Raw genomic sequence first — 25,170 nt, 5'->3', positions numbered from 1 at the left:
CTTTAAACCTACATCCTGACAGATTCAAGGATTTTTATTTGTCACTCGCAGCCAAACAGAAGTGTGAGATGGAACGAAATGATGCCTTCAGGTCCTACAGTAACTATAATATATAGATACTGAGTAACTAATATATAGAGACAAGTAAAACAGTGTCTAAACAAGATAAATAAGCTAAAAAATATATTTACATAAAAGTAAAACAGCAACAAGCAGCATGGATTGAATTTTCAGGGAAATAAATGTGCAAGTTGTTGCGCAATCACACAGCTCCACCAGAGTTTAACAGCCTCAGCTTCTGGGAAGTGAAAGTGAAGTTAGAAATCTACTTTATTTATTTATTTATTTTTCTATTTTCATTTTAGTTTATTTGCTCATACATATTATTTGCATGCAGGACGTCGTCTGTGGATGAAATGTTTTCTGGTCCTCAGGGTCAAACCGTCCGTCTCTCCACATCTGACATGTATTAAAACCAAACCTTTGGTATTTTTCAGTTTTTGACTGAAGTTCAGACAAAACAAGACGTTTATAGATTCATCTCTTCAGCCTGGATCTAAAGATGGATGAAGCCTCGTTTGTTTCTTGAGGAGCCCGGTGTGGCGGCCATCTTGGCCCGACTCCACCTGACGCCCAGCTAGTTCAACAAGCTAGCAACCTGTCAATCAAACTCAAACGTGGAGCCTCCTGTGGACGTCGGAGGAACTGCAGCTTTTTGGCTTCATTGTTCGGCCCTGGAGGTTGTTGGTTTGTCTCACCTGTCCTCTTTTTGTCTCATTTGTCGTCTTTTTGTCCCCCGTTATCGTCGTCTTTTCTCATTTGTCCTTTTGTTGTAAAGTTTGTCTCGTTTTTCATTGTCTTGTCTCATTTGTTTTTTGTCTCATTTAAAGTCTTGTTGTCTCATCTTGTCTTTTTTGTTGTTTTGTTTTGGCTTTTTGTCTGATTTGTCATGTCTTTGTCTTATTTGTCGTCTTTTTTTATCTCATTTCTGATCTTGTTGTAAAGTTTGTCTCATTTGTCGCCTTGTTGTAAGGTTTATCTCGTCTTTTTGTCTCATTTGTCGTTTATTTGATTTGTTTTTTGTCTCATCTGTCGTCTTTTTGTTTCCTTTTGCCATCGCGTTTTCTCACCTGTCGTCTTATTTCTGATCTTGTCGTAAAGTGTGTCTCGTTTTTCTACGGACAGTTGCCTAATGACTGATGTGAACACACTGATGTTTTTATCTTTTATCATTAGCAACAGTATCGGCCGTTCTTCATACACACAAATGTTCTCACTTACATATAACAAACACACAATTAGACAAAAAGGAACAAAAACTAGACAACGACATCTCCATTATCAGTACTACATTATTTAAGGTGGTGCTGAATATGGACTGAAAAGTGAGTGTGGAAAATGAGTGAAGCGATTTGTAAATCTGTAAAAAATAACATTTCTAAACATAATTTACCAAATGAAATGACCATTCAAATGAATTTATGTGAATGTTTCCAGTCAACGAAACCAAACTCAGAAAATAACCACTGACGGACAGAAATTTGAATTTTAATAGTTTATTTAAAAGTCATATGTATAGAAGGAGTTTGAGGAAGTGAGCTCAGACTGTAGAAGTGACTTGAAATGAGTTGAGGTCGAAAAGAGGGAAGTAGGAGCTTATTTTAACATGTGTCTGTTTGAGACTTGGAAGCAGTGAAGCGTACATTCACTGGCCACTTTATTAGGTACAGTTGTGGTGAAATCATTCTAATATCTCTGCAGTACATCTTGTCCTTATGATGGTTCTGGTTTTCAACATCATTATTAATTAACAGCTGTAGATTGTTATTATGACATCTTGGTCAGTGGCCTCAATAACAGAAGCACTTTAGTGTCTAATTCTAGACAGACTTTAAGGATCCACGAAGGATTTGTTGCACATAATGAATAATAACGTGTGTACATGTGTGCTTTCAAGGATGGTTTCTGTCACTTTGAGTTGTTAATATAATGTTGCTGAATATTCAAGTGTCAGTTTTATGGATAAGTTTCGTTTTAGTTCGTTATTTGGTGCTATGTAAACACCATGTGCAAACACGATGTGACGTAACGGCAACCACCAGTTGCCATGCCAACCGCTTCATAAAGCGGTCTCGTGGGACCTTGAGAGTTATAAAAACTATTTTTTATAAATAAATTCAATATATAATGCAACATTTCTTTGTAGCTACTGGAGGTAAAGTACTGGGCGTAGTATCAATTAAACGAAAACGCGAGTCTGGAGTTACGGTTTATCGATATCTCGGTTGTAAACTCACAAAATGGCGGCGCCAGTATTTCCGGAACAATGGGGTTTCCACTTCCTGTGTCAGAGGTCACCGTTCCTGGCTAAAGATGGCGGCGCCCAACGAGTTGTTTTGCTGGGAAGGAGACTGGGGCTTACCGTCCATCGACACCGACAGTCTGGTGGTTCTGGTGAGTGTCCGTTCACGCCGATACCGGACCGGCCCACCGGCTGCCCTCAGGCGGCCTCTCAGACGCGGAGATGCGGGTAAAAGGGTCCGAGGGGAGCTGCTCTTAGCATTAGCATGCTAACAGCTCAATGGACGACGGTTTGACAGTTGGACTGAAGACAGAGAAACTATTAAATAAATTACAAATAAAGATTATATATATGTGTATTTAAAGTAATAATCACTGAACATGTCATTGTAACTTCACAGAAAAACAGGAGTAAATAAACAACCTTCAGTAATTATTTAGTCGATTAATTGCTGCTTGAATTTAAGTTGTATTTACATTAATTCTGAATTAATTATTTTAACCCATGGGCACTCATTAAAATACTTGGAAATTTAAAATTTCGTAGGAGTACTAGAAATATGTTTTACTTTTGTGATTTATTTATTTATTTATTTTTTAATAGTGCCAAAGTGACCATATGGTTTCTTGCCCCATAAATATATTTTACGAATGTTCACTTTTCTCGGAACTGAAGGACACAGTATAAAGAATCATTAAACATTTAAACAAATTAGAAATAAATGATCAAATAATGAACAATAGAAGTAAACAGATGTGGTTTGAGTTGTGATTTGAAATGAAATCACTGTTTCTGACCTGTTCTCACTTCACCACAAACATCTGTTGAACAGCTTCCTGTGCATTACATTAATTCATGCTGGCCACTTCATTAGGAACACTGCTGTGTTAGTTTCTAAGGAGTTTTTCTGAGAGAGCTGTTCATTAAGCATGTATGTGTACGTGTATTCGTTATTAGTCCTATTTAACTCACAGTCTGTGGGCCAGGTTATAAACCAGGCACATGTTAATGAAAATAATTAACTGTGAACTGAATTAATTAATTAAACACTTGCGTGTTCAGTGAGAGACACTTGTTCCAAAACATGTTTCATCTCCTGAAAACTCAATCTAGTTTAACATTTTAACTCAAACTACGTCCTCCTCAATGATCAACAAGTTAAATTAAAACATTTCTGATGATGTTTCTACATAAACTCAACATAAGAATAGTCACAGGAGGATTTAGATGAGAATACATTCAGTATGGACCTAATGTTTTGGCAGTTGAAGTAAATTAAAACATTTTCTTTCGCCACTATTGTTTTATGTTCTGCTTTTATTTATTAGTGAAGCAGAAAACAAGAGAAAAAATAATAGTTGAGTATTTTTCTGGTTAAATTAATGAATGGTGAGTAATTCTTCATCCCACCACCAGATGGAAGCAGAGTCGCTTTAAACTCCTCTGAGCTGTGATTAGAAGATTATTCAACAAAAGAAAATGAAAAACTAATTGGGAAACAAATAAACAGGTTAATGTATGATGTAGCCTCCCAGCTAATACCAGCTCATCTTGGCTAACTGTAGCTCCTCCTAGCTTCTCAGCTAATAGTAGCTCATCCTAGTGTCTTCGCTAATAGTAGGTCTTCTCAGATAACAGTAGTTCCTCCTAGCCTCTCATCTGATAGTAGTTTACTTAGCCTTCCAGCTAATAGTAGCTCTTCTCAGATATTAGCAGCTCCTCCTAGCCTTACCGCTAACAGTAGCAATAAATGAACAGGTTAATTGATGGTGTAAATGTCTGATGTTTGAGGAGGCGCTTCTTTATCCAATGGACACGCAGTGATTTTTAAACCAGGGGACCACCCAGAATGCTTTGTGGCTGCACACAGACCGGTTTCCATGACTCCTGGAGTGTCTGGTGACGCCGTGGATCCTGCCTCTGAGACCTCTGAGCGATTAAACCTGACTTAAACGTGTTTGTGTTGGACTGAGATCAGACAGCAGAGCAGTGGTTGGAAAAACAAGAAACGTGTCGCTGCTGCTGCTGCTGGTTTTCCAAAAGCCTCTGAAGGAACACGAGTTAAACCGAAATATAAATATCAGCTGTAGAGGTGAGATTATAGGGGACAGAACAGGGGGCGGGGCTTCAGGTGTGCAGACAGGTGAAGTGAAAGTGACCTTGTTATAACTGGTGCTTCTCTTTTAATGGGGACGTGTCTCTCGGTCATTATAGGAGGTTTTTACTGAGGAGCTCACAGCTGGACGGACGCTGTAATGACCGACCGCCTGTAAACGTTACGTAACAGCAGCTTTCTGTTTTAAAGAAGCGTTTTACAGCAGGTTTGTGTCTGCGGACCGTGAACCATTTTTCCCCAAAGAGCCAGATTAATTCTTAAAGGACGGCGTCAGTGTTTATTCATGATCAGTTCTGTGATTATGAATCCGTTTCGTGTTTTTCTTGGGCCTCAGGAATCTTTAGAGCTCAGTTTCCTTGTTTCTGAGAGATCATGTTTTTGGCGTTTGGCAGACGGGTGTGAATACTACAATACCCATGAGTCCTGGCTGCTGTTGTCACGGAGAAGATGTGGTGCCACTGCTGACCCAGAGTTCCTGAGGGTCAAACTTTCATTGAAGTAGCAGAAGTAGTAGTATTATTAAATTTTATAGGACTTCCTAGCCTCCCAGCTAATAGTAGCATTCATAGCCTCAAAGCTAATAGTAGCTCTTCCTAGCCTCCCAGCTAATAGTAGCTCCTCCTAGCCTCCCAGCTAATAGTAGCTCTTCTTAGCCTCCCAGCTAATAGTAGCTCTTCCTAGCCTCCTAGCTAATAATAAGTTTTCCTAGCCTCCCAGCTAATAGTAGCTTTTCCTAGCCTCCCAGCTAATAGTAGCTTTTCCTAGCCTCTCAGCTAATAGTAGCTCTTCCTAGCCTCCCAGCTAATAGTAGCTTTTCCTAGCCTCTCAGCTAATATCAACTCTTCCTAGCCTCCCAGCTAATAGTAGCTCTTCCTAGCCTCCCAGCTAATAGTAGCTTTTCCTAGCCTCTCAGCTAATAGTAGCTCTTCCTAGCCTCCCAGCTAATAGTAGCTCTTCTTAGCCTCCCAGCTAATAGTAGCTCCTCCTAGCCTCCTAGCTAATAATAACTCTTCCTAGCCTCCCAGCTAATAGTAGCTCTTCTTAGCCTCCCAGCTAACCTCTGACTTTTTCAGCTGTTTTTCACTAACACTTGGTCCCACTTGGTTTACGCGTTGTCATTTTATTTTGTTTGTGTTCACCCTCTATCTGGACGTTAGCGGTTTAGCAGCTAAACTGCGATGAGGTCGTCAGACTCTGGTCAAACTGATCCAGCTGTGAGTCGGTTTTCTCCGAGTGGAACAAACGTCTTCACGTTTCTTTAAACTCTGACTTCACGGCTGCACATTTATGAGGAAATTCCTCCTCATTTTTTCTGGTTGTAAAAGTTGAACGAGGCCCTCTGCTTTTATTTTTATTTTTTTTATTATTTCCAGAAGAACTGAGTCATCTCCAACTTTTACTGTAAGAGCGTCCAGCCTGAAACACTGATTCCGTGTTTCATAACCTGAGACGTCTTATCTGCCGTTAACGTGACGTCTTTTAAAGAGTCCGTCTGTGTTTCATCTATTCATCTATAACCTGTTTTGTTTCACTCTTCAGGCCTACGCTCAGTTCGCGGGAGCTCCTCTCAAACTCAGGAAGATCTCAAACCCCTGGAGGAGTCCCAGCGGTGAGACACCTCAGACACCATCACCGCCGCACAACTCGACTGTTCTTCACACTTTAAATAATCTGTATGAACCAAATATTGCTCTAGCTTAGTGACAGTAGCTTAGCTCCGTTTAATGCTCACGTTATCATCTGCCTGTTTCCTCTAGTATAAACGATGATATAGTTCCTGTTTATAGTCTAAATCCATCTGTATAATATGTTCCTAGTAGCTCAGTCATTCACTGTGTATATGTCACTCACCTGTATATATGGTCTCACCTGTACATGGGTTTCCATCTGTTAATATTGTCCGTATGCTCTAAAACCAGCCTGTCCCGTACCTCTTACATCCCACACTATTTATACCACATCACTTCTGGTTAGATGCTAAACTCCCTGTAGTTGCTCTGTACCTGCACATTTGCAATGACAATAAAGTTGAATGTAATCTAATCTAATATCTTCTCCCTTCATAGGTTCTCTTCCCTCTCTGAAGACCAATCAGAAGGAGACTCTGTCCCGGCCCTCTGACATCATCATCCACCTAAGAAAACAGGTAAGCTCCGCCCCCTTCCACAGCAGGTTCTGGGCGACTGAGCTACAAATGACAAAGAAATGATTAAAAACCAGTTTTTGGTTTCAAGGATGAAACTCACGTTTGGTTCAGACCGTAAATGGTGTAAACACGAAGGCACAGCTCAACTAAAGTGAAGGCGACGTTAGTAGAGCTCCCCCTGGTGGCCGGGTGCAGTATAAGTCACAAGCTCCACCCTCTCCATGTAAGTGGGCGGGACTTGGGTCAAACAAAAACACTTAAATACATAGTTGTGAAAAAAATTCGTTATTAAACAAAAACGTCAGTGAGTCTGGAGGAGGTGTGGGCGGGGCATCGATATCGCTGCTCCGCCCTCGGATGTATTGATCAAACTCCAATTTCGCTCCAAGAGATGGTGCCGACCGTATTGCTGCGTAAATAGCGTCAGTTTGGTCAATGAGAGGAAGGGAGACGTGACGTTGTACTGATCAGACGTCCATATTTACGATTCTATATATGATTTATGTGGAGACGTGGCGTCCATATTTATATACAGTCTATGGAGGAGACGTGTTTAGTCCATATTTATATACAGTCTATGGAGGAGACGTGTTTAGTCCATATTTATATACAGTCTATGGAGGAGACGTGTTTAGTCCATATTTATATACAGTCTATGGAGGAGACGTGTTTAGTCCATATTTATATACGGTCTATGGAGGAGACGTGTTTAGTCCATATTTATATACGGTCTATTGAGGAACGTGTTTAGTCCATATTTATATACAGTCTATGGAGACGTGTTTAGTCCATATTTATATACAGTCTATGGAGGAGACGTGTTTAGTCCATATTTATATACAGTCTATGGAGGAGACGTGTTTAGTCCATATTTATATACAGTCTATGGAGACGTGTTTAGTCCATATTTATATACGGTCTATGGAGGAGACGTGTTTAGTCCATATTTATATTTCCTGATTCGATTCAATACTAATTCATTCAGGTTTTGAATTAGTTTTTCTTGGTTTTGAAAGAGACTTTGTTTTCAGAGATTTCCTCCATCTTTAGTCTTTAGTCCAGCTCTTGTCTGTCGTCATAGTTTTTAAAAGAAGTTAAGCTAAGCTAACATTAATCACTAGCGTTAGCTCTTTAACTTCTGTCGTTGCGCAGTCTCCTGAGATTTCTGTTGATAGGATGCAGGACTTTGCAGACGATCCTTCAAATCAAGATTGATTTAAATAAAAACAAACACATAAAGACCTATTATTCACGTGTTGTAAGTCTGCTAAAAAACAAAACCACGTCCCTGTAGCATCAGAACGTCACCTCCTTCTATTTTAATGGCGGTTGGTTTAAAAGCTGCTGAAGATCCAAGAAGTGAAATCACGTGACTAAACATGTTCGCTTCGTGGAAGAAGTCACATCCTGTCACCTGGTGAATAAAAATCAAAGTGGAATAAGTAGATTAGTCTGGAAGCCGGTGCGAACTTCCCGTTTTCTGTCCATGCACCAAAAACACTGTGCAGAGTAAATGAACTCAAACGTTCAGTAGTAGCGTTGGACTCTGATCCGACCGAGCCTGGAGGAAAAGAGTTTCTCTGAGCCGTGTGTCAGAACAGCGTGGTACTGGACCTGTGTTCAAGGCTCCAGCCGACTGGAAAAACTCATTAAACAACAGGAAGCTGCAGACACATTCCACCGGAGCTGATAATTCTCATAAAACCCAGCAGCAGAAAGAAAACTGGGTGAGAGACAGAGAGACCGGATTTACATCTTCACAAATAACTGCTGATTTAGAGCCTCTGGACAAATGGACTGAAATCAGCCCGAGTCAATGATAACTTGGCTTTGTTTTGTTTTTTACAGTATTTGTTTTGATTTGTTTTTTTTTGCCTTATCCTGCACAAACTACTAACTCACTGTCTAGATTTTATAATCTTAGCAGTTATATTATATTTGCCATTTTTAGCAGTTTTAGCTTCCACTCCACAATGCATATACAGAATGTCTTTGTATTTCTATTTTCCTCTGTATAATTTTGTTAGTTCTTTCACATTTGTTATTTGCGTTTTTTTTGTACATATTATTGTCTCATGCAGCGCTAAGGACATTTACCATACGAGGGATAAATAAATAAGTGTCTCTCGTATCTGAAGGTGACATGAGTTCAGATTTACTCAGTGTGTGAAGTAAAGATGTTTCTATTTTAATTAGCATCAGGAGTCTGATTTAATTGTGATGGTAAAGTCGTGTGTGTCGTCCTGTAGAGAGTCTAGAGTTATGCTAACACAAAGCTAACAGTTGTGTCTGTGTGAGAGGAAACACAGCAGGAAACTCAACGTAGAAAGAACCCAGCAGTTTAGAACCAACAACCATGGCACTACCATTAGCATTACCATTAGCATTACCATTAGCATTGTGGGCAAATTTTAGGAAGTGTCCAACTTCTTATTGTTCTTCTTTTTAGATTTAATCAGTTTTTATAATGAGCCTCTTTGCTGTCTTTTCTAGTCCCTTTATGGACATTTTGAGTCTCTTTGAACCTTCATGCTGTGATGCTAACCCCTGCTAAAGGTTGCTAACACCCACTTGGAAGTCTACCTGGCAATACCCATTAGCACTGCGCGTTGTAGGAAGCATCCCACTACTTTGTTGTCTTCTTTTGGGATTTAGTCAGTTTTTATTCTCAGTCTCTTTGTCCAATTCAACTTTATTTACCACCATGCGTGTCATTGTGGTCATTGAGTCTTCTTTATGTCCCTTTTGGGACATTTTTTGTGTCTTTGTGGTTATTTCTAGTCATTAGCATAGGTGTTAGCATCTCCATTAGCATCATGGCCAGATTGTAGCATCAAACTACTTTGTTTTATTTTTGTCAGATTTAGTCTCTGCTGTCGTTTCTGGTCCCTATTTTGAGTCTCTGTCCTTATTTCTAGTCATTAGCATAGGTGTTAGCATCTCCATTAGCATCGTGGCCAAATCCAACTACTGTGTCTTCTTTTTTTGGGATTTGGTGAGTTTTATTATGAGTGTCTTGGTTCCAGTCCCTTTGTGGACATTTTGAGTCCATTGAACCTTTATGCTGTGATGCTAACCTCTGCTAAAGGTTGCTAAAGGTTGCTAACAGCCAGTTGGAGCAGAACGTTCATGGTAACCTCCCTGGTTTAGTTTTATTGGTCTATACGAGCAGTTTCATCTCCCTGCAGGATGAAACTATTTAGCTTTTCAGGAAACGCAGTGACACGTCATTCTATTCAACACAAATCCACATGTTCCTGTAGACGATGTAAACAAACTCAACACTTTAATACAAAAATAGTTTCTTGATGATAATCTACAAACAAAAGGAGCAATCACACGAATGTAAAGAACACATGTGCTTCCATCAGTATTTTTGCAGGAAGCTCTATTGTCTGATACCGATCTCAGGATCTGGATCCAGGATCCGGCTTTTTCTTCAGACCATCTGAGGAAGAATTTAAATGTGAAGCTTCTAGACTCAAGACTAGAAACCTCTAATCTGTTCAGTCAGACTCCAGAAAACAAATATACTGAATATATACTGAACATCGTCCAGAGTTTTTACAAATGTTTCTGACTCTGAAAGAAGAAGAAGAAAATATTAAATAAAGATTTAAAACGGTTTTCAGGCTAAAATGTGATTGTTTCTGTTCGTAGAAACTGTCCATCTTACTACATCTGTACCTATGCTGTAGCTGGACATTTTGAGTCTCTTTTATGTCGATTTTTGGACATTTCAAGGTTCCCGCGGGACATCTCTCGGTCTGTCAGTCCCTTGTTGTTCACTTTGAGTCTCTTTGCAGTTATTGTGAGTCTCTGAGCTCATTTTGAGTCTGTGTGGACATGTTCAGTCTCTTTTATGTCCATTTGTGGACATTTTGAGTCTCTTTTTTGACATTTAGTGTCTCATTTGTTCATTTGTGGACATTTTGAGTTTCCCTCAGTCCCTCGGTCTCCAGGTTCCTTATTGTTCTTTTTGAGTCCCTTTCTGGACATTTTGAGTTTGTTTTGCAGGCATTGGGATCCTCTGAGATTTATTTTGAGTTTCTGCTCATTTCAAGTCTTTCAGGACATGTTGAGTCTTAAGTTTCTTATTGTTTGCTTTGATCTATTTGTGGACATTTTGTGTCTCTGTGCAGGTCTTGTGAACCTCTGTGTGAAGTCATTTCGAGTCTTTCTGTCCCGTTTTGGTTGGTAGGACTCAGTGTGTGGACACTAGATGGTTTAGTCTCTCCTGACCCATATTCTTCTTCTCCAGTGACGTCACTGAGCAGCTGGAAGACATTAGTCTCTGCGGTAGGTTGGACAGGAGAGCTGCTGAAGAAGCTCTGAAGAGAAACTGCTTCACGCTTCACCTTCATTCACATTCAGCTCCTTCAGTCAAACTCCCGCCAACGTCGTCTTCATGTTGTATAATCACTTCCTGTCTCCTCCACAGTCATTGTGAGTCTCTTTGTCTCTTTGACTCACAACTGTCCTGCATCCATTTCATGTCCACTGTGAGTTTTGTTCTGTAATTTGTCTCCTCGTTGTTTATTTGTGGTTGTTTTGTGTCTCTTTGAAAATTTCACTTCCTCTTTTTCATCCTTGGTTTAAAAGCCTCTGTTGTTGTTGTTGCATCACTTGAGTCTTGTGGACATTTTGAGTTTATTATGTCTATTTCTGGACATTTGTGGTCGGTTATGTCTCTTTGTGGACATTATTGGTCTATTTGTGGGCATTTTGAGTCTCTTTGTGGACATTATTGGTGTCTTTATAGACATTGTGAGTCTCTTAGTGGAGATTATTGTTTTTTTGTGGACACTTAAGTGTCTTTTACGTCCCTTTGTGGTCTGTATTAGTCTTCTTGTGGACATTTTCAGTATTTTTCTAAATATTTTAGGCTTATTTCCAGACATTCTGAGTGTCTTTCTTGACGCCTTTTTCCTCATTGATGTAATTTTCTCTCTGCTCTGTTCATTCTGAGCCAGAGGCCTCTTATATTTTCCTTCCACGCCGTGTTCCTTCAGTAGGTTCCTCAGTTCTCTGTACAGCTGCTGTCAGGAACATGTAAACAGGCCATAAACCCTCAACACACACCAACACACAAACACACACCTCCAGCTTCACTTTGTTTCCGTACGACATGAAACATTTAGAAACGGCAGCAGAAGGACTTATACAACAAAAACTACAGCAGGTCTTCACTGAAGTCGATCACGTCTCAACAAGACTTATCTTATTGTCTTACTTTTCCAGAAATTCAATGCAGACTACGACCTCTCTGCTAAGGAAGGAGCCGACAGTCTGGCCTTCATCTCTCTGATGGAGGAGAAACTCATGCCGGCTCTGGTGAGACTTTATTCTGACTCCACTTTCTCTAGAAATGTTCCTGGATCTGTTCTTTGATCCGTTTCTGTTCATGAATCTAAATCTGTTCCCGTTTCTTTTCCTGAATCTGTTCCTGAATTTGTTTCTTAATCAGTTTTTGTTCCTTAATCTGTTTCTGATTCTGTTTCTAAATTTACATCTGAATCTCAATCTAAATCTGTCCCCGTATCTGTCTCTGCTTCTGAATCTGTTTCTGTTCGTGAATCTAAATCTGAATCTGAAACTGAATCTTAATCTGTTCCTGCTTCATTTCCTGAATCTGTTCCTGAATCAGTTTTTCTTCCCGAATCTGTTTCTGATTCTTATTCTGTTTCTGTTTCAAAATCTAAATCTGAAAAATCAACATCCGAATCTGTTTTTGATTCTGATTCTGTTTAAAAATCTAAATCTGAATCAACATCTGAATTTGTTTCTCGAATTTGTTTCTGCTTCTGTACCTGTTTGTGTTTCTGTTCCAGAATCTAAATCGGAATCAGAATTAATTTCTGCTCCTGTTTCTGATTCTGTTCCAGAACCTGTTCCTGAGTTAGTTTTTGTTCCTGAATCTAAATCTGAATCTGGTTCTGTTTCTTAATCTGAATCTAAATCTGTTCCTGTATCTTTCCCTGAATCGGTTCTTAAATCTGTTCTTGAATCTCTTCTTGTCCTGCTTCTGAATCTGTTTGTGTTTCTGTTCCTAAATCTAAATCTGAATTCGATTCTGTTCCTGAATCAATATCAGTTTCTGTTTCTTTTACCAAACCTGTTCCTGAATCTGTCTCTGAATCCCTGTCCTGACCTCTGACCCCTGCAGATCTACACGTTCTGGATCGAGCCTAAGAACTATGTGGACGTGACCCGGCGCTGGTACGCCGAGCACATGCCGTTCCCTCTGAACTTCTTCATGCCCGGACGGATGCAAGGACGCCAGCTGGAAAAGCTGCGACTGCTGCGAGGAGACGAGAGTCTGGAGGCCGGAGAGGAGCTGGAGAAGGAGGTGAGGACTCGACCTACTTCCTGCGTCCAGGTCACATGACTGGTCACATGGTTCTATCGTGATTCTACCTTTATTCGCTGCCGTTCTCCATCTTCCCTTTATTTGCTTTAGTTATTTCATCTTTCATCTCTTTACTTCAGCCCTGTCCTTTCGTGCTCCCCCTCTTCATCTTCTCAAAATTTAAATTATAGAACGTTCTGGTAGAAGTTCCTCAACAAAGAGAAGAAGAAGGGACCAGTCCAGTCTGTGGCTATTTCTCCCTTTTTCCCTTTATTCTTTCTCTTGTCTTTGCTTCTTCTTTTGCTTCTTCAGCTCTGTCCATCTCCTCTTTCTTCTTACTTTCTTCATTTCCTGCTGAACATTGAACCACTTGTTCTTGTTCTTAGAAACGTGAATAAAGTGAAGTAGAGTCAAACCCGAGAGCATCAGATGTTCAACCAAACCACAGAAGTTCAGGTTCCCTCCGGGTTCCCCCTCGGAGGAACTGGTGAACATGAGCGACGGGAGTTTTCCAGTCGGCGTGTGGATTTAGTTTCCATGTGTTCAGGCTGCTGGAGCGGTCGGAGCAAAATGTAGAGAGGAAGGAAAACTTTCTCCTGTGGAAAAACTGCTCTGGTGGAACAGTCGGTCCGGTTTACACAAAGGTTGGAGGTCACACTGCGTTCAGGCGACAGACGTCTCGTTCATGAAAACCTTCAGACGGTCGACTCGTCAGGAGCAAATGAGTGAAAGTAGTAGTTAAAAAAAGTACTTTTCTAAAACAGTAAAAGTTTCCAAACCTTTGCCCCGTCCTCTGGTGTTTGGATCAGATGACTCCAACAGCAAAATCCCTGAATGTGAACATTAGAAAAGATCCAACATTAGCTGCATTTCCATTTCAGTTTTTGCAAAATAAAAACAATTCCGAGTTCTGAAAGTCCAGTTTCTGTTTGTACGTGTTTCCATTGTACGGTGTTATGTGAATGAGCGGTAACTTTTAAATTCAGCTTAAAATACAAGTTTTTTATATGTACATCAGATGGTATCAGTGATAATTCATTGGACAGACTGAGTCAAAAACAATATTAATCCAAATTATCCATTTCCATCCAAAAAAAAAAAAATATGCACTTGTCCAGCAAAGTAGTGGTGACACAATCAGCCCAAAACTTTTTCTTTGAAAACAGATATTAAGACGTCAAAATCGGTATAAATAATAAATAATTAATAATTGCCATATCGATACTTTTTCCCCTTATCAGAACTGGAAGCTGCCTGGACTAGGGTTAGGTTTACGGTTGGGGTTGGATTCACTGGACTAAAACAAAGAGATATGACAACAGAAATGAATCGCTGTTGTACTTAGTCTGGAACCTGTGAGTCGGAATTGAATCGATTCAGGAAATACCTAAAATCTCCTCACCGGTGCGATTGTGGACACTCCTGCAGGAGAACATGTTCAATTCAATTCACAGCTGGTGGGAAATTAACCTTTAATTTGCTAAAAATGAATCGTAGCTCTAGAGTTTCCTTTATAGTGTTTTTTGGAGCTTTCAACCACAAGGTCTCGGTGATGAACTTCAGTAATTAATGTATCAAAACTTTAAATGCTCAGAATAATCCAGATGGTTCCTGTGGCGTCTTGTTTTTCATTACTTCACCATTAATTTCCCAGAGTCTCCAGACTCAGGATAGTGACCTCGGCCTGGCCTCTGTTTCTAAGGGATGCAGAGAGGAATTTGTATGATCTGTTGGCTCATTAGCTTTAGCAGCTTGGTGGAGGAGGTATGCACGGTTCAAAGGTCATAAAACTTATCACAGAAAAAGAGAAAGTGGAAACTTTCAGTTAAAGGACTTGGTTAAAGAAAGTTTCTGGTCTCAGCTTAAAAAGACGATGAACACGTTTGTCATTCTTGACCTTTCAGTACCACCATCATGTAAAGTTTAGCACAGGCTTCCCCGCTGGTCATGGACCTTTGACCTTATCCATGTTAGTTCTCTGCTTTACCGTCCACGGTGTAATTTAAGGGTCGCCCTCAGATCTGTCATACATCATCCACAGTAGTAAAACGAAGGCGCTAAACTCGGCACAGCTGTGTACACGCTGAGAAGACGAGCAATGAGCTCTAGTAACTTGAAAGAATGTTGGAAGAACCTGCTCTGGTGCAACTCTCGATGAAGGCAACAAGGCAACAAACTCACCAACAAGGCCTTAAGACATATCTACATTTGGTTTATCAGGAGTATTAGTAGCAGCACAAACTCCAAATACATTTTGTTTTAAATGTCAGACAGAAGTTGGTGATCTTACTCATGGTTTCATGTAAACAACAGCTTTCTAAACAAGAGCTAAGAGCTAATGGAAGATAACACCTAGGAAAAGACTTAGCGATAGCTGCAGTCATTGACCGGACGTTGCTGAACTCATTTCTGTCTCAGTATTTAACGCCGTGCGTCGTGTTGGTTAAATTACGATGCTACATAAGTTGAGCTGTTCCAGTTTCTTCCCGTGAAGTGAAGTCTTTCCTCCTTCACGTCTTCCTTGTCGTCACCTGATGTGAACGATGTGCTTCGCGTAAAGATTCTTCTTCTTCCGTTTTATGGCGGTTGGCCTTTTTAGATGCGTTACCGCCACCGACTGGACGTAAAGATTCTGCATGAAAAATATCGATAACACAAAGGCCGATGATATCAATGAACTGAACTAGTTGGAGCCCATCTCTAGACATCACTGTGGTGGAGGTTAATCTTACTGGGCTCCAACGTGAATATTGTACAATAAGATACAATCATCACACTTAAAACAGAAAAAAATCTAACAAAACTGACAAAATTAACGTATTGAGTCATTTGCGCACAGATCCAACGTTTGCACAGTTTTTTGTTTAGTTGCTGCATCGTAGTCTTTGAGGAAGGTTAGTGGGTTAGTGGGTTAGAGGTTAGGGTGTTAGGAGGTTAGGTGTTAGGAGGTTAGGGTGTTAGGGGATTAGGTTTCTATCCTGTGTTTGTGCTGCATGTGTTAGAACTGAAAATAAAGTTGACTTGTCTTGATCTGTAAAAATACACACATTAATGTAAAAAAACACAGAAATGATGTTAATAATGTTTAATGTTCTTTTAAATAAATACACAAATAATAAATTAGACTTGTACTCAGAGTTTTTTGGTCCCGTTGTCTTCATGCTGCTCTGGGACCTTTCAGACCTGGTTCTGAGTTGTTGTTGATGGTTTTTAAATAAATTTGAACGTCTGAACTGAGCGTGTCGTGTTTGTGTTGTTGTCTTGTTGTCGTTTTCCAGTTGTACCGTGATGCTGCAGAGTGCATGAACCTGCTCTCCCAGCGACTCGGGACGCACAAGTTCTTCTTCGGAGACTCGTGAGTTCCTCCTCATTGTTAACTGAAGCCGGACTCTGTGGCCCTTGAACCTGAAACCTTGTCCCCCCGCAGGCCGTCATCCCTGGACGCCTACGTCTTCGGCCACTTGGCGCCCGTCCTCAAGTCCAAACTGCCCAACGGGAAACTGCAGCAGCATCTGAAATCCCTCGACAACCTGACAAACTTCTGCACCAACATCCTGCTTCTCTACTTTCCCCGGGACGGCCGAGGTGAGTCACAACCACCCCCCCTCATTTGTTTCAAAGCCAAACATTTGTCTTCAAACAACATTTTTTACCTCTGAGATTATTTGGAGCCAAACTGAGCGTCGACAGGTCGTCTCGTTTGTTTTTAGTTTTAGGACGACGATGAACTGAAAGAGAGGAGACGGACATGTTTTATGTCTTTTAGACAGAAGAAGAAGGAGGAGGATGAGACCAGAGCTCATATTTATATTTACACGTTATCATTTTTAACGCAGCTCGTTAGATTCTGGTGTCGTTACGTCAGTGGATCATTTAAAATCTGGATCCATTTACTTCTTCTTCCTCTTATACTTAGTTCTCTTCTTCTTCTTCTTGCTCTTCATCCTATTCTTCTTCTTCTTCTCCTTCTGCTCTTTTTCTATCTTCATCCTTTTCCTCCTTTTCTTTGTTCTGTTCTTCTTTCTCCTCCTCCTTCTTCTTCTTCTTCTTCTTCCCCTCATACAGATATTATTAGCATGTGGGCGGAGCTAGTTCTTTTTCTATTGAAGATGCCGTCAACAAACTTCACTTCTTCACATTTTATTTCTATTTATTTACTATATTTCTGTATTTATTTCCATTTCTACTTATTTATGTTCATCTCCTCAGAGAGCACCAGTCAGAAGACGTCGCCCCAGCCCGAGGACTTCGACCACGTCCCCAACAAGCGTCGGAAGCAGTTCCTGTCGGCGCTGGTGGCTCTGGGAGCCATGCTGAGCTACGCCCTGGTCACCGGGATGGTGTCCATCCACCACGTCCAGCAGGAGGCGCTGGAGGAGCCGCCGGACCTCCAGGACATCCACGACCATGAGGAGGAGGGAGACGGCTGAGGACGGACGGACGGACGGACGGACGGATGGATGGATGGACTCTTTGTGGACGGACGTAGAGGTGTTTGAAAATGAAGACGGAGACGAGCAGAATGAGTATTTAACCAGAGGAGGATGTAGACGATGAGAGATGAGAATAAAACGCTGGAAAGACCTGCTGCTTCTCTACGTTATTCTTTTAATGACTCCTCCTCCTTTATCCCCCCTTCTCTACTTCTTTGTCTTTCTCCTCCTCCTCCTCCTCTTCTCTGTTAATTAGTGGATCAGCTGATTCATTCATTCATTAGGTTTCATTTAAAACCAGTTGTGAATCAAGTTTTTTCTTCAGACTTGAATGTTTTTGGTTTTTATTGAATCTCAGTCTCCTCCCGTTCTGACCGGGTCTGGACCCCAGAGACCAACAGCTGCACTGACGCCACCGCACAGGAATCCCTGACCCCCCCGACACACACACACACACACACACACACACACACACACACACACACACACACACACCCTCCTCCTACTACCTCCTAACTCCCCCTCCTTCTCTCCTTCTACCTCCTCCTCCCCTTCTTATTCTTCTTACGTCTCCTCCTCTTCTCTCCCCCCTCCACTGTTAATGAGCTGATCTGGAAGCAGTTTCAGACCACAGAGCTGAGGAGGAGAAGGAGGAGGAGGAGGAGGAAGGAGGTGGAAGGAGGTGGAGGTGCTGTTAAAATGCAGGTTTCCATGGCAACGCTCCAGCAAATCAGAAAACAAACCAAAGTGTTGGAGGAGTCAGAAGTTAAACATCAGATCAGTTGTGGTGGACGAGCTCCAGCATAGACCGCATATAAACATGGACGCCCTGGTCAGTACGGTCGGAGGGCGGAGCCACAATTATCGATGCCCCGCCCACACTTTCTCCTACAGTGTCAAATAACGAACTACAAATGAAACTAATGTAAAAAAAACTGACACTTCATCAGCATCGTATTAATGACAGAAACCATCCCAAACATTATGTGAAGAGTTTCTTAGTGTTTCAGTTTGGCCCAAGTCCCGCCCACTAACATGAAGGAGGCGGAGCTTATGACCTGTACTGCAGCCTCCAGCCACCAGGGGGAGCTCTACTTGCTTTAGCTTCACCTTCTTCAACTTCTTCCTCTAACTTCCTGGAAGCTTTTCTCTTCATCGTTTAAAAAATCTTTTCTGATTGAGGAGAGTTGGAGGAATTGTTATAAGATCAGAAAATAATTAACTGACACTGATGTTTAATCAGAAGTGAAATGAAAGTTGCTCGGTCGCTTTTATGGGCATGAAGGTAATTAAAGATGTAAAGCAAAAAAAAGAGAGAAAGAAACGAGGGGGAGAGTTTATAGAAGAGATCTTTTAAATAAAGTTTATATAAATTTATAAACGTATTTACACACTTAGAGTGAATGGATGTTTAATAAAAGAAACAAGAATAAATCCTGGACAATCTTCTTTCCTAATTATTAAAAAATAAATGAAAAGATTTTCTGTTTTTTAAATCATCTCAACATCGTCAACTTCTTTCTTTCTTTCTTTCTTTCTTTCTTTCTTTCTTTCTTTCTTTCTTTCTTTGTGAACCTCTCTCTCCCTGGGTCGCGCGCTTTAGTCTATCACATGCACGAGCATCTCGGAGGCGAGCTGAGCGCGGCCTCGTGAGTTCCGTCCTCCGGTCCTCTCTCTCTCTCCCTCCCTCTCTCCCCCGCTCACCGCGGCTGTTTGTCGGTGTGGATCCGGACTCTTCTCCCGGTTCTTGTCCCGGTTTAACTTGAGGCGCTTCGGTTCCTCCTGCTCCTCCTGCTCCTCCGGTTCCTCCTGCTCCTCTGGTTCCTCCTGCTCCTCTCCGCCTCCCTGGAGTATTTTTCTTGACCCGGTTCTGGTGCTTCCTCCGGTCCAGGATGTCTTGGAGTCTGGTCTCGGTCCCGGTTCTTCTTTCACTCATCTGCGCTCAGCTCACCGCGGGAGTCCCGGACGGACCGGACGTCCAAGGTAACGGGACCGAGCCACAGTTTAAATGACTAATCTGACTTTTTACTACAGTGGTAATTAATTAATGAATCAATTAGTTAATAAGAATCATCAATAATTAAAGAAAACTATAATAATGATAACTTGGGTTTTGTCTTTTCATCTTTTTAAGTGAATAAAACTAATTATAAGTTATAGAATAAGTTCTATAATAGGATTTACAGAATAAAACAATATATTGTAGTTAATTATATTACAGATTATTTACAGCTGTAATTCTGTGATTAATTATAATTAAATCCTTTAAAAAACTGTTCACATCTGCAGAGAGGAAAGTTCTACTAAATCTTTATTTTATATATTTTTTTTTTTCCAAAACCAAATGGTCCCAAATGAAACCACATGTACAGTCTGCTGTGGTTCTGCATTATTATTCTAATTATTTTTAGACCTGATCCTGGAGCAGGTCCAGGTCTGACAGGTTGTAAACGTGAAGGTCGAAGGAAACGTTCTGGAAAATGTTTTCACTGCAGCTTTTTTTATTTTTTTCCAGAAGTTGAAAAGAATCGTTTTAGAATAAAGTCGATGAAGGTTTTCATCAACGTCTTCATAGATTTTAAAGCCCAGGAGCTGCTTCCTGCAGCGCCCCCTGGCGACCAGTGGGGTTATTACACGCAGCAATCAGCCAAAACATTATGACCACTGTGAAGTTGAATGTTTTATTGTCAGAGGTGATGTTAGACCAGAACATCCGTTCCCATGGTTCTGGTCTGTAGTGGATCAGAACGGATCCAGAGTCAGGGTTCTGGACCAAGGGTCATTGGTTCTGACCCGTCTGGAGTCTCAGAGCAGTCAGGGTCCATGCTGACCTCTGACCCCTGATGGAAGCTCAGAACTGGACCAGGGAGACCTGGAGGACGGAGGTTCTGGTTCTGATGGATCTAACCTGGCGGTTGTCGTTGTATTTATTCATAAAAATTATCCAAAACGTCAACGCATTTTCACACAAATCTTGAAACCACACAAAGACATTAACAACAGAAATATCAGATAAGAAAGAAAATATTATTTATCAGAACCTGTTCTAGTTTCTGCTCCAAAATCCACTGACAGGAGAAACTCTGAAGGGTGGTCATAATGTTGTGGCTGAACAGGAAGTGACGGATTGATCAGCTGTTGTTCTTCTTCTTTGGTGGTGTTTGTGTCCAGATGCATCACACAGTAATTTCAGTTTCATGACAGTTTTTAAAGCTCTGATGTGCAGATTTAACTGAACATATGTGGAACTAGTGACGTTAGTTTTCCAGAAATATTTACAGGCAAAGATTCGGTTCAAAAAGGTTCAAAAAAACAGTTGTTTCTGAGCTTTAAGCTCACACTTAAATAAATCCTTGAGAAACTGAAGAGAGACGAAGGAGAGGTTGAACTTTCAGTTCAGGAACAGTGCTAACGCTAAGCTAACTAGGCTCCTGGTTTAGGAACTTATGAGGAAACATTGACGCATCATTGAGTTCTGTGAAATTCATCCAATTAGACGTTGAATCTGAATATTTAGAGCACAGGTGTCAAACACACGACCCACAAGGACAAAAGCTACAGAGGAGAGTAAACAAATTCACAGAAAATAACTTTATTCCTAATTTATCCACTATTTTACTCAGAGAAGTGAACAGAACCCGACACTGAGACCCAGAACTAAAGCGCTGACATTTCTTTTATTATTTTTTTATAAAATGTAAACATTCTCCTGATTTACTTGTATTCTTTGCTCTGAAACATCTGGAAGAAGGCTGGAGTTGTCATTACTTGTAGGTTGTTATTAGGCTGATATGTTACGGTATTTGTCTGGTTTAGATCAAACTCCTGGTTTAGAGGAACTATCTTCCTCTGGGGGACGGAGACGAGTCTGAGCTCTGAGGAAAGACGAGTTTATAGAAATCTAAACATTACGGATGATATAAATATATAAAACTCATTAATGTTAATCTCTATTGTCCCCTCAGTGATTGACGTGTTGGGCCTCCAGGACCCGAAGCAGACGGTCGCAGCCGTGGAGAAGCTGTCGGCCGGTCTGAGCGCGCTCAGTGACGTCTACGTGGTGTCGACGTTCCGGCTGCCGGCGAAGCTCGGCGGCGTCCTGCTCGGCCTCTACAGCAAACAGGACAACAGGAAGTACGTGGAGGTCGCCATCATGGGGAAGATCAACAAAGGTTGGTGAACGTCTTTTTTTCCGGTTGTGTGGCTCCTCCCACAAGTCTTATCATGTCTACTTCCTGGTTTTGGAGTTTATTAGCTCCTCCCTCAGTAGTTTCCTCTGTGTGTTTATGCATCGATTCCTCTGGGTTCATGTAGCGGATCTTCATTCAGTCCCACCAACAACAACACTACTGAACAGAATCTAAAGGCTGCAGCCAAGTAGAGCTCCCCCTGGTGGCTGACTGCAGTATAGGTCATAAGCTCCACCCCCTCCATGTTAGTGGGCGGGACTTGAGCCGAAACTAAAACACTAAAATGCACATATCACATATTATTTCAAGGATGGTTTCTGTCATTTCGGGTCGTTAATATAACGTTGATGAATGTTCATGTGTTGTTTTAGTTTGTTATTTGACGCTATAGAAACAGGACGTGACATAATGGTGACCACCAGTTGCCATGGCAACCACTCCATAAAGAGATCCCGTGGGACCGTGAGAGTTGTAAAAACTATTTTTAAAAATAAGTTCAGTGTACAGCGTAAATAAGTAGAGTGTTAGTGTGAGTGCACCTGTCCAGGGTGGACCCCGCCCCTCGCCCGATGACTGCTGGGATGGGCTCTAGCAACCCCACGACCCTAGTGAGGATAAAAGATAGTAGAAAATGAGATGACATGAATTCAGTGTATAATCCATCATTTCCTTGTAGCTGGTGGAGATGGAGCAGAGCGTAGTGTGGGGGGGGCATCGATATCGTGGTTTGATGTTCGATCTCAATGTTGTCAAGACGGCGCCGCCAGTATGCCCGGGAAAATAGTATCAGTTTGGTCAATGAGAGGAAGTGGCGACGTGGCGTCCATATTTATATACGGTCTATGGAGGAGACGTGTTTAGTCCATATTTATATACGGTCTATGTAGAGACGTGTTTAGTCCATATTTATATACGGTCTATGGAGGAGACGTGTTTAGTCCATATTTATATACAGTCTATGGAGGAGACGTGTTTAGTCCATATTTATATACGGTCTATGGAGGAGACGTGTTTAGTCCATATTTATATACGGTCTATGGAGGAGACGTGTTTAGTCCATATTTATATACAGTCTTTGCTTAGAACTCACCACCTTCATGCTGTGATGCTAACCGCTGCTAAATGTCGCTAAATCTACCTGGTTTCATTTTAAAGGTCCATATGAGCAGAAACACACTGTGCTGACATGCTAGTCGTTAGCATCACCATTAGCATCTACTCTGGAGCCTCTTAGTTTTTTTTCTCCTGATCTACAACTTTATTCTCTTTCTCCTTCTTCTGTGGTTTTTCTGTGGCTGCTGCCCTCTGACTAATGTCAGACTTCTCTCAGAGTCTCTGTTTAATGAATTTCATCATTTGAGTCGTTTAGTTTTGGGCTTTTTCGGGAAACACTGGGACACGTTGATGTATCAGACGCAAACCAACGTATTTAAGTTGAACCGGTCCTGACTCGGATCAGGTTTTCAGTTTCCACCAACCACACAGGACTGTCTCTGGAGTCCTGTTGGACAGGAACAGGGAGCATCGTCATCCATCATCCACGGACTCCTTTCTGTAAATGAACCTGAACCTTTCCCGCTTTGAGGCCGGGGCTTCGGGGTCGTGTGGGTCACTGAAGAACAGATTCTTGTGGTGATGTGATGTTTCCACCGAGGGAAACATCCAAACCACAAACCTCCAGGTCTGATCTGGAACTGTTCAACGCGTCCGCTGCGTCATCGCGACACATCCGAGAGGGAAACTCTGAGACGAGGAACTTTAAAAACGTGATGAATGAAGCTTCGTGTTTCAGGCTCTCAACAGGAATCTGGTTCTGGCTTCGCTGCTCGTTTTATAACATTCTTCATCTGGATAATTACAGACTGAGTTCAGGCTGCAGCTGCTCTGACGACATCGTCACTATGATCAGACCCAGCTTTTAATAAAGTGTCTGTGTTTTGGTTTCGGTGCGATCTCTGACCTCTGGACGGAGGAGAAGAGTTCAACATTAGTCTCTCCTCCTTCGTTACATGTGAGATGGGACTAGTTTCAGCAGCGGATGGATCCGCGCTGACGTTCTGCTACTGGCAGGTTTAGTCTCTGCAGTCGCGTCGTCAGGATGTTTGATCGTTCCTGTTTCTTTCTGCTAATGTAACGTTGTTTACAACTGAAAAGATGTTTAATTGATCTAAAGGATCCACCAGCTGTGACCAACACATGAAATCCACATGACAACTACAGTCACTTAACAATGAGAATCTAAAAGCAGAAAAACATTATTATCGATGTAAACTTCACAACATCTACGGAGAAAAAGCAAACAACTAAACAGATATTTCTAAAAACAATCTAAAACATGTGTTCACACTAGCGTTTAATTAGCTTTAATTAACTTTTAATTATCTTTAAACTCCACCTGGCTCCTCCTGCGCTACTGATTCCGCGCTGTTGCATTATATGTTTTAATGAACTTGTATTTATTTATTCTTTTATTACCGTTTGCTCTGCTCTGATACGACAGCAACAGTTTTTATTCTCTTTCCTTCATGGTCATGTTTTAAAATGCTCTTATGTTCCGTTTATTGTTGTTTTTATTGTGAAGCACTTTGAGGCTGCAGTGTTTATTATTATATGATATTATTATATTCTAAAATAAAGTTTATTATTAGTAGTAGTTGCAGCATGTTTCAGCAAGTAAAATCCTAAAACAGTAGAAACTGTGAGAAAATAAAAAGTAAAAACATGTTAATCCTAAAGTAAAGACAAGCAGGAATGTTGCACGAGGCTGTGGTTCCTGGTGTTTACGTGTTTCCATTTGTTTCCAGGATTGTTTAGAGTTTAATGCTCTGAGCTGGAAGTGCTGCTCTACTGTATGAATGTCTGTATGTACACAGACTAAGTCGGGCCGGGTCCGGTCATGGCCGGTGTTCTGGAGTAAGCGGAGTAAAGGCTCCGCCCACTGTTACAGATAACACAGCGTTCAGAAAGATTCAGACACAGAGTAGTTCTCAGTATCAGGACTGAACCCAAAACTGAGACTGTTCCCGAGGAGAAACCACACAACAAACAAACAAACAAACAAATAAACAAATAAATAAACAGTGGTGGCCCAAGTCTAGTTTCACCCCTTCCTCTAACAGCCTGTTAGTCTTTCTCAATATTTTAACTTTTTTCTCAATATTATATTTTGACTAATCGTATTTCGGCTTTTTTTCCTGAACACTGTATTTTTTTCTGAAAGTGAATGATGAAATAAAAATCTGCTCCTCTCATTTCCTCCCTCGCTGTGGCTCTGAAAATCTTCAGTAACTCTGAGTGTTTGTTTCGACTTTTTCTAACAACGTAAAGAACTTTTGAAGTAAAGTTCATATTTTTTCTGTTATATCCCGACATAACTCAGTGGTTTTTTTACGTTGCCAGTTTCAGCTGCAGCCTGAGGAAATAAAACCGTGGAAAACAAGACACAAACAGCCCATCATTACCAACAGGACTGCGGGTGGAGTGGAGGGTTTATTAGAAGCAGCCAGTTTTTACAGGAAGTGTAGCTGAGCCTCGGTTCCACTCAGTTTTTTCCATGTTGTCATCCTGAGTCGCCCAGAAACTGTCGCCTGGCCTGAAGTCTCTGCTCTGACGGGGAGAAGATGAACAGATGAGG

General features: G+C 41.2%; 2 protein-coding genes across 2 annotated transcripts in view; both read left to right on the top strand.

Annotated features, from left to right (window-relative positions):
- The first annotated feature begins 2,334 nt into the window (after nucleotides 1-2,334).
- On the top strand, nucleotides 2,335-17,497 carry LOC125015685 (metaxin-1-like). Its single transcript, XM_047597590.1, has 8 exons — nucleotides 2,335-2,454; nucleotides 5,958-6,027; nucleotides 6,485-6,564; nucleotides 11,806-11,898; nucleotides 12,731-12,913; nucleotides 16,192-16,268; nucleotides 16,341-16,498; nucleotides 17,123-17,497. The coding sequence occupies exons 1-8, from the start codon at nucleotides 2,374-2,376 to the stop codon at nucleotides 17,341-17,343; spliced, it is 963 nt and encodes a 320-aa protein (XP_047453546.1). The 5' UTR covers nucleotides 2,335-2,373; the 3' UTR covers nucleotides 17,344-17,497.
- Nucleotides 17,498-18,926: 1,429 nt separating this feature from the next.
- thbs3a (thrombospondin 3a) overlaps nucleotides 18,927-25,170 on the top strand; it is a 21,660-nt gene continuing 15,416 nt past the window's right edge. Inside the window, exons 1-2 of the mRNA XM_047599468.1 lie at nucleotides 18,927-19,329; nucleotides 21,312-21,518. Of these exons, the coding sequence (XP_047455424.1) occupies nucleotides 19,239-19,329; nucleotides 21,312-21,518 (298 nt within the window). The 5' untranslated portion in view covers nucleotides 18,927-19,238. The remainder of the gene's footprint in view (nucleotides 19,330-21,311; nucleotides 21,519-25,170) is intronic.

This window comes from Mugil cephalus, chromosome 11 (assembly GCF_022458985.1).
Source record: "Mugil cephalus isolate CIBA_MC_2020 chromosome 11, CIBA_Mcephalus_1.1, whole genome shotgun sequence".
NCBI lineage: Eukaryota > Metazoa > Chordata > Actinopteri > Mugiliformes > Mugilidae > Mugil > Mugil cephalus.
The sequence above is the reverse complement of the archived record's forward strand: the minus strand, read 5'-3'. Positions and strand labels throughout refer to the sequence as shown.